This window comes from Marmota marmota, unplaced genomic scaffold (genome assembly GCF_001458135.2).
Source record: "Marmota marmota marmota unplaced genomic scaffold, marMar, whole genome shotgun sequence".
In the NCBI taxonomy this organism is placed as follows: Eukaryota; Metazoa; Chordata; class Mammalia; order Rodentia; family Sciuridae; genus Marmota; species Marmota marmota.
The window spans coordinates 172,746-187,099 of record NW_025999897.1 but is presented as its reverse complement, the minus strand read 5'-3'; the positions used below and the strand labels follow the sequence as shown (position 1 = coordinate 187,099).

Here is a 14,354-nt window from a genome sequence, read left to right as displayed (position 1 = left end):
CCCCCCCTTCCCCTGCCATGAGGAAACACACAGTAGAAAGGTATCACTGCCAGCCAGAGCTGGAATGGCAAGGAGCTTATACAAATGACAATCCCCTTCCCTTGCTCTCTCACTCTGTTAGAGTAATGTGAGAATACACCCAATCTGTACCCACCAGGACTCAATCTACTTACTGTGTCAAAGACAAAGGCCTGGCTTCAAATCCTTACTGTTTTTAAAGGCTAGAAGAGCAGGCTGCCCTCCTGCAATTACTGTGGTATGCAACTCCACAGTTCTCCTAAGGTCTCTTAAGGTCAACCTAAAAGCTGGATTTTGAGACTATTCAAGCTCCAGCACAGGGACTATTTTCAAGATTGACCATGGCTAGTCCCTAGTACAGTCAACTGTTTTATGCAGTGAGTACACAGGAAAGCTAGAACAGGCTCCAAGGATAACTAGAGGACACTTGCATTGCTCCAACAACCTCAGCCACTCCTAAGAGTCTTGATACAATAAGGACAATTCTCACTTATAACTGGTCAGAACAACACATGGTTTTCTTTCTTTGAAGTGCTCCTGGCATCCACTGCTATATATCATTCATCCCAATACATAAAGCCACTGAAACATATAATAATGTATCTGCTCCTCAGGAATATCTGCACTGAAGCTGCCTGTCACATAAGATATACCACAGGCCAGCCAAGTGTAAAGTACACATCACCTTTTTTCCTATCTGCTAAGCCCCACTTCTCTTAGTGCCACAGGAACATGCTCTCATCACTAGCATCATAGGAATCTGTGTGGAACAGAAAGAATTTCCAGGTCCCCAATCAATAGCAGGTATAAAAGTAAGAATTGCCTTGGTCTGGGTCTCAAGAACTGTTTATTGATGAAAAAAAAAATGCTTGATTTTCCTCTTGAGATTTAGAAGGCCACTAAAAAGGCTTCTTTTCAGTCCACTGTTTTTTCCCCTCCAAAGTATTATTTATGAGAAAAAACACAAAGCTGCCTCTAGAATCAGGAGATGGCTGTTTGTACCAAAGGGGGCTTATCTACTTTCAGGGGCGGGAACTATCTCATTCAATACTTGTACCTTCAAGGTAACAAAACTCAGCCCAGCAGGAATCCTAATAGCAACTTAAGTCTAGGGCTTCCAAACCAAATGAACCATGAATTCAGTGTTTGGAAACTTAAAGAGAGTGATACAGGAAAAACATGACATTAATAGAACAAAGAAATATAGCATATGTGGGGCTGAGGTTGTGGCTCAGGGGTAGAGCGCTTGCCTAGCAAGTGTGAGGCCCTTGGTTTGATCCTCAGCACCACATAAAAATAAATTCAAAAAAATAAAATAAAAATAAAGATACTGAAAAACAAAACAAAAAAGCAAGCATACCAAGAGCACCCCCCTCTCCAGAAAGTAATAACTGGAGTAGCAAAGAGCCCCACTCAGAGCTCCCCAGGGTCCCTAGACCACTAAAGAACACTCTCACTTGGTTTCTACAGACAAGCAACAATGGTTTCCAAGGCTTTGTTTATTGGGGCTATTTTTAGTCACAATGGAAGGGGAATTATGAGTAGAGGTTTTGGATTAAGGGAAATCTGTATTTAAATACCAGCTCAGCCACTTCTTAAATGCTACTCAAATTCAGTAAATATCAGTTTTCTCATCAGTAAGATCAGAGTATATTTGCTCTCCTAGGGCAGTTAGAAGGATTAAATGAAACAAAACCAACATCAATTCATCTAAACCTCTTAGCACAGTGCTCAAACTCTAGCTACTACTACTAAATTTTGAAAAATCAGAAACTTAAGATCACTTACTTGTGGTAATTCTCCTTTTTTTCATCTCTCCAGTTTTTATTTAACTGGTGAATTTTCACAGCTACGTATCTTTGCTCTGTTAGATCAAATGCCTATGAAAGAAAAGGAATAAATTATATTCTAGATAAATGCTACAAGAATTACAGGGAACTGGCTTGAAGCTTCTACTTAAAAGATCAACACAAAGTCTAAAATACATTATTAAATAAAAACTGCAGCAAATGACAACACATCACATACTTGCTTTGGTGTTACAACCATCTTCTTGAAACTTGTGATTAGATAATTTAGAAGTCTCCAGACACACTGGCACCAAGGGGTTTAGAAAACAAACCCAAGCATATACCACAAACAATCAGCCCATGCCTTCACAGCCTTTTCCCAAAAATGCTCTTTCTGGAAGTCATCTCTCCTCCTTTGAGACTTTCCTCCCTTAGGTTGTCTCTTGTCCCTCAGTGATTCTGGGACTTCACACTCTTCAACAGTAAGTCTTACCACTTTTAAAAATCCTGGAACACATACTGTTTGCTTCCTGGAGGGAAAGACCCTTCAGAATACAATTCTTAGGTATGATTACAAAATCACCTTGTAATTTGGTATATTGTTTATTAAATAAAAACAGGGGAAAAATGCCTAAATGCTGGATGAATTGAGTTTTTAATCGCAATAGTTGTCAAAATCACACTAAGTCACTTTTACAACACTGTCCAGAAAAGAGGACAGGCCTTCCCACAGAGACCACCACTGCTAGTAATCCTGAATCAGCCAGGTGGTAGGTACTATGTCATGGGGTAAAAAAAATTTACAGATGAGTTGTTGAGAAGTTGGGTATAAATCACAAACTGATAAACTACTATTTTAAGACAACAGTAGATTTCTTCCACATATAAGAGTTTAGTGAGGAACTCATCCGAATGAACAGTTCTTCTTAGTTTTAAAGGTTCATCCTAAAAGCTTACTACTTCAGTTCCTACACCGTTACCACCCACTTGCTACCTTCCATGATGTACAAACAGATGAAGTCAACAGGTGAAAGACACACTGCCTGGAACAGAGGTGATCACTTATCACATATCTCTTACAGTGTAAGCCCCACTAGTGAAGCACAGCATGCAATAGGGGGCTGCTTATAAAACGGGGCAACTTCTCATTTGTCAAAACAAGGATGGTTTAAATTAAAAGCACCATTCAATTCAGACATCATCTTATTTCACAGAAATAAAACTTTTGAAGAACTATTTTTCTTACAGTTTGAAGTCCACCTACAAGCATGTACGTTATCAAGACTTCATTATAGAAAACCATTTCAGGTCACTGAAAACCAGGTTAAATAGCTCCTAGTCTGTAACAGCACTAATACCACCGCAAGTGTCATTTTTTTTCCAACTACCACAACTTATCTTGAATCCCAGTCATTTATCACTTATATGAGAAGGACTTTAGGAGAGTGGAGGACAGCAAAAGAATAACTACATGAAATGTACATATCGCTGTAAGAAGCATACAGATTGCAGAAAAATCAAAATGTCTGAAGAAACGCACTAGGAAAAAATGATCATGAAGTCACTCAAAATACCTGAGAAGTATTAAGAACAAATTTTGATAATGATAATTGTAACAATGAAGGAAAAATTCATTTTCTGAGTCTTGAAATAATATTTGCACACTTAAGTTCACAGCAACATTATTCACAATAGTCAAGAGGTAAGAGTAACCCAAGGAACCAACAAAGGAGAAATGGATAAATGAAATGGGGTACATACATACAATGGACGATGACAATTATTATTATCACTATTTGAAGACAGGTTCTCACTAAATTACTAAGGCTGGCCTTGAACTTGTAACCTTCCTTCCTCAGCCTCCTGAGTAGCTAGGATTACAGGCATCCACCACCAAACCTGGCTGGAATATTATTCAATATTAAGAAAGGAAGGTATTCCGTCACATGCTATAGTATGGATGAGTCTTAAAGACATTATGTTAAGTGAAATAAGCCAGTCATTAAAATAGACAAACATACATTTTATGATGCTATACATAAGATGTATCTAAAAGTAGTCAAGTTCATAGAAACAAAGTTATAAAATGGATACCAAGGGCTGGAGGAAAAGGGAGTTGGTAATTAGCCAAAGTTTCTGAAAAGCTCTGGAGACCTGTTTCACAATGTTATGAGTGTACTTAATGCTACTGAACTGCATACTTAATAATGGTTAAGCTGGTAAAGTCAGTGTTATATTCTTTTTCCAACAATAAAAAAAACTTACAAGCAATTTGTAAGCAAGAATGTCAGGGGTAAAGAAGCACACCTGTAATCTCAGTGACTCAGAAGGCTGAGACAGAAGGATAACAATTTTGAGGCTAGCCTCAGCTGCTTAGTGAGATCCTCTCCAAAAAAAATAAAAGAAGGAAAAAAAAAGGAAGGGGAGGGAAATTTAAAAAAAGTAAAAGGAAGGAATGAAAACAAAAGTTAATATAATAGAATACCCTAATAGCAGACCCTAACAGTAGATTTCGTCAACAAAATAAAAAGTTGATTCTTAGAAAAACTACTAACACTGAGTAATCTCTAGTTTATCAGTCAAGAAATACAAAATAAATATAAGAGAAAAAGAAGTATTGATGTATAGATTTTTAAAAAATCTAGATGAAATAGAAGATTCTTAAAAAATTAAATTGACTTAAGGAGAATAAGAAAATCTGAAAAGATCTGTATCTATAGAAGGAACTGGGAAAAAAAAGGGCAAATGTTTCCTTCCAAAATGACACTCACATAGGTGATTTTAAGGAGTCAGCTCTAACAAACTCAAGAAACCAACAACTCCCGAGTAGCGCAAAATTTCACAACTCGTGCTAGGAAGCTAGAATAACTATAACATCAAAGTTCGCCAAAGCTGCTTGCAAACAAAAAGATGACTACGGGCCTCCAGTCAGACTTATGAGCACATATTAAGAATATGAGGGCTGGGGCTATAGCTCAGTAGCAGAGTGCTTGCCTCACATGTGTGAGGCACTGGGTTCAATCCTCAGCACCACATAAAAATAAGTAAAATAAAGGAATGTTGATTATCTACAACTAAAAAAAAAAAAAAAACCTGCATGTTTTGGAAATAATGACAACTGTGCAACACTGTCAATTTACTTAATGCCACTGATTTTACACTGAAAAATGGTTAAAAAAGAAAGTTTCATTTACACACACACACACACGTATGTGTGTGTGTGTGTGTGTGTGTGTGTGTGTATAAAATCATATTGCGGCTGGGGATGTGGCTCAAGTGGTAGCGCGCTCGCCTGGCATGCATGCGGCCTGGGTTCGATCCTCAGCACTACATACAAACAAAGATGTTGTGTCCGCCGAAAACTGAAAAATAAATATTTAAAAAAAAATTCTCTCTTTAAAAAAAAAAATCATATTGAAAATTAACGTTTAAAAAAGAAAAATGGTAGAACTAGTTTTTACCTGAAACAAAACAATTTATTTTACTTAAGAGATTTCTCACACGTAAATCCATATGGGCACAACATAAATCATAACAGAGAATGATGTGTCTTAGGAAAGAAGGAAAGGTGTGCAGTGAAGACCATTTGCATTCTATAACCAAGTGCCAGAAACATGTAGATAAATTACTGGTGAACACAATATAGATCTGGAGCTGTCTGAACCCCCACTTGGTGTAAATCAATCTGGACGTTCTGGAGTTGGCACTTTGCTGGCCCCACTGAATCACTCTATGTGAGGATACTCCTGAATGCAGTGCTGCTAAATACTCTTAGACAAGAGCTTTATTAAAACAAAAAGCTGGTTTTCTTCTTTTTTTTTTTTAAAGAGAGACAGAGACAGAGAGAATTTTAATATTTATTTATTTTTTTTAGTTCTTGGCAGACACAACATCTTTGTTTGTATGTGGTGCTGAGGATCGAACCCGGGCCGCACGCATGCCAGGCGAGCGCGCTACCGCTTGAGCCACATCCCCAGCCCCAAAAAGCTGGTTTTCACATAAGAAATAACTGGCACATCTATTTTGATTAAAAAAAATTATGAGAATAAAGGTAACACATACTCATTTCTAGCAAATTCAGATGAGGCAGAAAATAAAGAACCAGACTAAAGATCACCGTAAGTCCCACCACCCAGAAATGAGTCTGGTATATAGTTACTTATTTTTCAAGCTTGAAAACAGAGAAATATTAAATCCTACATGGTCACTTAAATTTACTAAAATCAGGCTTCTCAAAGATACAGGTTCTTAAAGCTTCTGGATTTCAACCAGTATACATCAACTCACAGTTATCACTATTCTAATATGTTCTCCAAATTGGTAATAACCAAAAATCTAATCCTACATCTTCGCACCCAGTTGTTCATACTCACCTTGTAAACTTCACTGAAACCTCCTCTACCCAAAAGATGTAACAACAAATATCTGTCATTTAGCGTTGGATGATCTTTAAATCTGTGGAAAGAGGGAATGTATAACCATCCTGAGGTCAAGGACTATAGCATTCCATATTCACAAAGTTCCTAGACTATCTAACATATCACACACATGATTTTAGCTGATGATGATAGTCTGACATTATTACAGTGAACTTTAAGCTAAAAGTTACATAGAACACAGTATATTTATAATAAATAGTCATAGTGGTGCTAGTCTCAGTGTGGCCACAATTAGACCTTTCTTGACCTCACTCCCTTTCTGCCCTGCTACAAAGTAAGGGGAAATACTAGTTCCTTAGAACTAGTTAGAGGGATTTTTCAAATAATGCTATCTGGTGCCTCCAAAATTTGTTGAGTCATATGTTCTCTTCATCATTTCAAAACTCTACACACTAAAATTCCAAAATATTTTATATGGCCTTAAAAATGGGTAATTATTAAGTAAGTTATATGTTCCATGTGCATTCATTTTTCTCTAAGATAAAAAGTCTATGATGTAACTATGTTCCCCATTAAAATATTCCATTTTATGTCATTTACTAACAATACAACAAAGAAATAAATTTGTTTAATTTTGCCAGATCGTGGCAAAAATAAATTTTAGGAGTATTTTTATTTGGTTCCAATCTTGGCCTATTAATCCTGAAATTATTTCTATTTTTAAAAAAGTAGCATGCCTGTGGGGAGATGACATTACTTCATAATTGTTTAGATTAGAAAGACTCAAATTTGGAGCTGAGGTTGTAGCTCAGTGACTCTCTTACTCAGTTATTGTCTCCTGGTCAAATAAACTTATTTTCTCTAAACTTGTTTCCTGATCAATGTATTGAAGATGATGGTGTTATTGTGAGCATTAAATATTAGATTATCAGAGCGCTTAGTGCTGTGCCTAATACACAGTAAATTCTCAGATATTGGTAACTGCTGGTGCCTGCCATTTGGCAGAGGAACAGTCCATGGCTCATGTTGGCTTAATGACAATATATAAGCTGTGGATATGAAAAAATGTTTCAGAGTCAGAAATGTGGGAAAGAACAGATTAGTGATAGAAGTCCTTTCTCACTTAAAGTCCACTTTTCCTATATTCCATACTTTCAATGATTTATAAAAAAAGTTGTTACACTGAATGAAACCAGGTTTCATCTCAACCTAATATTCTTCCCACAGTACCACACTGTGGCCCATGCTTCCCTTTCTCAAGGATCCACAGGTAAATGTGAATATGTAATATAGTCCCCCCTATTTACAGTTGCAAAGCTGTATCACTTTATTGACTTCTACTCATGTAAAAAATCCTATTATATTTGGATCTCGAATGTTCCCTAAAGACTCATATGTTAAAGGGTTGGTTTCTAATTGTTGGCATATTGGGAAGTGGCAGAAACTTTAGGAAGTAAGGCCTACTTGGACTTTCCCTTGAAGGATATAATGGGAGCCTGGCACTCACACTCTTACTATTCTCTCTGCTTTCTGATTGCCATGAGCCATGAACAGCTCTATTCCATCATGTTCATCCTGCCAAGATGTTCTACTTGCCAAGGCCCTAAGCGATAGGGTCAAATGACAGTGGACTAAAAACTTTAAAACTGTGAGCCAAAATCTTTCCACCTTTTAAATTGTTTATGTAAGGTATTCTCTAATGGCTACAGATAGCTAACACAAATATTATATGCACACATATATATTTAATATGTAAGCTTAGTATTATAATACTAGTATTATTAGTATTATTATCATATATAATACTAGTATTAGATATACTAAGCTTACATATTAAATATGACATATATCTATATTTAAAGCAAAGCAGATCATAATTTTGCTAATGAAACTGTATTATATTCTATGAAAGAACTAAATACACTGTGGAGTCACTTATCCCCCCCCACCTTTTTTTTGGTGGTGCTGGGGATGAACCCAGGGCCTTGATGGGGATGAAACCAAGGCAAGTGTTCTACTACTGAGCTACATCCCCCAACCCATTTTTCAAATGCATACTCAGCAAAAACATTGCTCTAGACCACTCAATTCATGTCAGAAAGTGCTCAGCAATCTCCAACCCAATACACCCCAAGTTACTTACTGTGAATTATCTTCATTATGTATCCTTTTTAGTTCCCTGATATGTAGATTTCTAACCCTTTCTAGCCTTTCCAGCTCTGCCTGGATCTCTGCTTCCTCCTGAAATAAAAAGGGAAAAAAGAGCTCAGGGTACAGGGTACTTCTACCTTTTCAGAGTCTTGTTTCAAAAATTGTTAGGTATGCCTATTATTTATTTATTTAAGGAATTGAACCCAAAGCCTCACACATACTAGGCAAATGCTCCAGCATTAAGCTATACCCTCAGCCTAACAATAGGCTTTGCTCTTGTGAAAAGCTAATGGAAGATGTTTTACACTGAGAAAAATATTTTAAAAACTAGAAACTTAATCATACAAATAAGCCTCTAGCAAATAATAGATAAAATCTAAACTACAGAGTTCAGTAGGAAAAGCAAAAGTCACCTTCTTCTTCTTGACCACTCCCTGTAACCACTGTTTCTATGTAAGTTTGTAAAAATATTTTATGTATAAACATAAAGTCATGCAAATACTTTTTACAAAAATCAGGTTCACCATCTGCTTCTCTTCTTCAGGTATGGATTATACTTGGTACCTAAATTCCACTAACTTAAAAAGATTTGAGAACCCAATAGAAAAAAGATATGAAGCTGGGCACAGTGGCACATGCCTGTAATCCCAGAGGATTGGGAAGCTGACAAGTTCAAAGTCTCAGCAACTTAGCAAGGCCCTAAGCAACTCAGCCTGTCTCAAAATAAACAAATTAACAGGGCTGAGGATGTAGCTCAGTGGTTAAGCATCCCTAGGTTCCATCCCAGGGAGGAAGGAAGAAAGGGAGGGAGGGAAGGAGAAAGACCAATTTGTGGATAAAAAACAAATACACAACAACAGCAGTTTATTAAAAGCTTATTGACCACCATCACTATAAATAACATCTACCAATAATGTATGAGCTATTGAATTTAAGATGTGACAAGATATATCTAAAATATCTCAATGAACAGAATCAATTACAAATTCTGTTAGGTGCCTCTGTGTTAGAATATGGTTGGTCCAACACCTTCCCTTTAGCTAGGTTAGTCAAGAAAATAAGAGACACTGAGTGATTTAAAATATTCCAAGAGTCTTAATATCTATTTCAGAACCATTTGCTCCTGTATGTTTTATTCAACGCATAACCACTTGGGAAGCCTTACAATGTATATACACAGACTTATCCACTAATAGGTCACACTGAAGGAATAAATACTGTCATTGGGTGACTAGAATTGACTTGAAAATCAAAAGATGAGTCCCATCATTATACAAGACATGACAATGAGATTATCTATTCAAGACTTCTGCAGTATGTGAAACTACTTATTTGCTTAAATAACCAAATAACTTCCATACCAAACAAAAATTAGAAATCACACTTCTCCAGGCAGATTTCCTCAATATAGTTACCTTTTTAAGATGGCCTAATCTGAGTTTAAAGATTTCTTCTTGTTCATGGTATTCTGCTAATGTTAACCTGAAAAGTAATGGTAGAAATTTCAGTAAATTTTAAATAATAATGACTTTTTAAATAGAAATATTCAAGTATGCTACAAGGTAAATTTGGACTCACAGATAAAATGACTAAAAACCAATTTATTTTGCATCCTCTGATAAGAGAAAACTTTTGTGATTTATTAGATGTACTATGAAGAAATGCTTCCAAAGTCAAATGCTTAATTCATAAAAATGAAAAAAATAACTGAGCTATAGTTTATATTATTTTGTGAAAATGAGTTTTGTTTCATATATTGCTCAGATGAAAACCTATTGAAGAGACAGATCAAATAATAAGTCTAAAAATCTTCAAAGGGAAAAGCAATAAGCCAATGAATTTATTATTCATGATAACTTATATCTTGACAGTATAATAACAAGGAGAAAAAAACAGGGTTAAAAGAGTCCAAGATTTGGATGCTGGCCATGTGACCTTTGGCAACTAATGTCAACTTCTTCAACTCAGTTTCCTGAAAATTAGGCAAGTAATAACACCTATCCAACAAAGTGCTGTGACTTTAATGAGAATGTAGAAAGAAGAATATAAAAAATGCTATTTAAACCAATGCTCAAAGGGTAAACTTGATGGGGTAATTTCTCAGTTCATGTTTCACCAAGTCTAATCATATCCTCCTATTTTAAGAATGAAGAAGTAATCAGTGTTCTAAATCTCAAGGTTTAGAATATTCTAAATAGCAAAAGTGGAAACAAGTTATCCTATCCAGCAGAAAGGGCTACCAAAACAAAAACAAAACCAAAAACAAAACTCTTAAGGCCTAACTCAAAGAAAATAGAATGATTAAAAAGTAGTACATCCCCCTGAGCTGTTAAATTTATCCTCTCAGCAGCAGAAATATCTCCATCTATTAGTCTACTTCATACCAGTAAAAAAGGGAAAAAATGAAAAATCATAGTTAAGAATTCACTCTGAAACACATTCAGTACCAGGAGAGGATAAAGTGATTCACTTAAGAGGCCTGTCTTTGGCTTTTGGTCAAGGGTCAAGTCACAAACATTCTAAGTAAAAAAGTGAACTAAAGGCCTCCTAGCTTGGATTTTACACAGGACTCCAGATGGCAACTACTCACTGACATACTATTGGCCTAGACTGAATTCTAATTATGGTTCAATGGCAAAAACAAAAACAAAAACAAAAAAACCCTATCTTGTTTTTATTATTCCTACGCCTATGGTTTTGTGTGTTAGCACAAAATAATTTCCAAGCAATGCTAGAGTGAGAGTCCCTTCACAAAATAAACACAGGACTCAGAAAACAATGACCAGATTAAATCTGTCTGAAGACTCTTTCAAATCTGGGCCTTTTTGAAAGGAAATAATTTTTAATTGGACTTTAAGTTTTAAAACATTCAGTTATAAGGTGAAATATTTTCCAAACTTAGTTTACTCTGCATACTTTATTTTTTATTTTTATTTTATTGTGTTGGACAGAATACATTTATTTTTTTATTTTTAAAAAATACCAAATGGTATATTGCTGAGAATCGAACCCAGTCACACATGCTAGGCGAGTGTTCTACTGCTGAGCCACAACCCCAGCACCCCCATCCCGCCCCGTACTGTACATACTTTTTAATCACTATTCTCTATACAATTACTAGTAAGTTTACTCATCTCTCCTAAATAAACTGTGAACTCCTAAAACTAGGGTTGTATCCTTCAACTCTATATTCCCACAACACGGCCTAACCTAAAATAAGCATTTAATGTAGACTTACTAAATGATGTCAAAGAAAAGACTTCCCAACACATCAGGTATGAATGGGTGAGGATTGGTGTTAAGCCATCTTTCTCACTGGAATAAGGAATATGCATGTCTGGGATGTCATGGACCTTTAACAATGCTGTAATACAAGTGGTATACTTGAAGTGGATAATGGGTTACAATGTTTTTGTGAACTGATACAAAAACATAAAAAAGACAAAAGGCATATTAGTCAATAAGCTATATAATATACCTTTTATTTGTGGCTATCTTAGAACAGAAAATTTACTTTCAAATAAAGAGAAAAGGAGAAAGGAATAGAAAAGAAAGACATTTGTGCTCAGGATTTTCAACCCCTCCTATACACGAAAGCTATGTAATAATTATTGACTGGCAGAGCAAAAGATGACTATGCTTCAATTTAAGATACTTGTATTTTCCCTAGGTTTTCAAAACTGGAAAAGACCCTAGTAAAGTATGAGTTACTGGGAAAGTGTTCTTTCCTAAAACAACAGTTTTTTTTTTCTTGGCTTACTCCTAAATTTACAACTGTTAACTAAGTGCTCTTTTGACCAGTAAAGGAGCATTCTTTAGTTTGAAATAGTAGCCATGTAATCACCACAAGACAACACCAATTTACCAGAACTTAGAGTCACACATAAGCAATCATATTTGTGATGGTTAGACAAAAATCATGCTGTCAAGAAGTGACATTATTTCTCCCTCTCATTCAAAATTCTAAGTGTAGGACTAAGAAAGTCAGTTAATTTTATATGGTTTTTATGAGTTGGGCAAATCCATTAATGTGATGGGAAAGATCTCAAACACTAGGGACCTCTGTAATTTATATCTGTCCCCAGTGCCATTCAATAAGACATTTGTTCACATCAATAAAGAACATACGTTTCATTTTCAGCTCCGTTGGTCTTGCTCTTCCGTTGTTTCTGCTCATTGGTTGCTGGAGGGGCTTGACCCATGGCAGGAGGTTTCCGCTTTGCTAACATTTTCCGTTGTCTTTCTATCTCTTCCCTCTGTGAATTTATCCTTTCCTGTTGCCTAAAGACATAAAATATGTGGACAGAAGAAGAAAGTAAAACAAGTTCTTACTGCTAAGGAACAAACACAATTTGTCACCTGGATATTTGATAAACTTCAGAAAAACATAAGCTCCTTAAATTAAGTAGAGATTTGCATTTAACCTTCAGATAGTAAGAAACCAAATAACACTAGTGAGAGATTATTTGGAAAGAAGCTGAACTTTAAGACAATAGTTACGTCTTAAAAGGAAAGGGAAAGTTAACAAGAAAAAAAAAATACCAAATTTCTAATATGAACTTACTTTCTGACTCCAAAGAAAAATTTTCTGATTCCTTTTTAGCAGTTATGAAAACAACTCTAGTATGAATCCATGAAAAGAGTTGTTTTTAAGAAAAGACGATACAGACTGTCCCAAGTGCCCTTTTATTTTTTGTTTGGATTAAAGCTTCCTCAAATTTAATTTACAAAGAGATCAAGCTTGCAGAATGCTAGACAAAGTAAACAAGACTTTCTTTTTAGGAATATCACTACTCTAGTCTAAGTGAACCTCTAGCATCCCCCAAATCATCTCCACTCACTGAGCAGGGTGACACACCTAATCTAAACTTTAAAAAAGCATATTCAGAGAAAGCCAATGAAGTATTACTAGCTGTGAAGTTATTAATGAAGTAACTCCTTAGGGAATGGTATATAAAGTGAAATAGTATAAAATGTATTTTATAAATCTTCAGATAATTTAATACTATTACTATTGGAGTACTTACTAATAAGATGTCTTATTTTCCTTTAAAAAAAAGAAATCTACTCGTAGAACATCCCTATAAAGGTTTTGAGTTTCAGAGATTTTCAGATTTTGGATTAAGAATGTTTTGACCTGTACAGTCTATGCAAATATTCTGAAATCCAAAAAACTATGAAATCTGAAATACTCCTAGTCCCACGCATTTCAGATAAGGGATATTCAACTTATAGTTTAAAAATTAGGAACCAATAAAAATTCTATTATAAGAAAAAACACTTTTGTCTCATGTATTCCATCACCAAACAAATACTAAGGCTTACAGGCTTAAATATAAAAGTATACCAACATTTCAGATTAACCATTTAACAGGCTAACATCTTTAAATCACCTATTACAGTTGATAGTCAAAATTCCCTTTGCCTTCTCTCTCTCTTTCTACAAGTCTTTTTTTTCTTTTCTGGAACCAACGATCAATCTTGCAGAATAATGAAATCTATTTTTTTTTAATACCTCTTCCTTGAACAATGCAGTTCCATATTCTTATAGAATAGCAACCAAAACAAAACAAAACAATATTCCTCTAGGTTTGATGCCATAATATATATAATTTATGCTACCATATGTAGAAGGGTAATAGTACAAGCAAGGTTAAAATAAGCAGAGTATTACAAACAAACATCTCCTTGATTCTACATGAGCTAGAGATCACTGATAAGACATCAATTTAACAGTAAACTGAATGTTTTCATTCAAGAGTTTTGTTTCCCTGAAAAATCTGTATACTATTAGATATGCTTTTTCCTACTCACCCCTCTCCCCAATATATAAAATTTGTGACTTGAAAGAATTCTGGGTTGAGACAGAATCCTTAGCTAAAATTGTAATGTTCCTTCTGAATCAATGAATGTCCTTGAGGAAAACCTTTACCTTATCTGAACATAAGTTTCCCAATTTAAAAAAAGGGAAAAACATTTTTAGCTCATATCTCCACCTTTTTAGGAGGCACCAAAT

General features: G+C 35.3%; 1 protein-coding gene across 7 annotated transcripts in view; it reads right to left on the bottom strand.

Moving 5' to 3' along the window:
* Tlk2 (tousled like kinase 2) overlaps positions 1-14,354 on the bottom strand; it is a 109,752-nt gene that overhangs the window by 19,813 nt on the left and 75,585 nt on the right. For 6 of the 7 annotated variants that reach the window (XM_015504783.2, XM_015504784.2, XM_048798112.1 and 3 more), the window contains 5 exons: positions 12,467-12,619; positions 9,754-9,820; positions 8,331-8,428; positions 6,182-6,263; positions 1,807-1,898 (listed from right to left, as the gene is read on the bottom strand). In XM_015504783.2, coding sequence (XP_015360269.1) covers positions 1,807-1,898; positions 6,182-6,263; positions 8,331-8,428; positions 9,754-9,820; positions 12,467-12,619 — 492 coding nt within the window. Of the gene's footprint in view, positions 1-1,806; positions 1,899-6,181; positions 6,264-8,330; positions 8,429-9,753; positions 9,821-11,468; positions 11,544-12,466; positions 12,620-14,354 lie in introns of all 7 variants that reach the window. The other variant, XM_048798115.1, reaches the window with a different exon arrangement.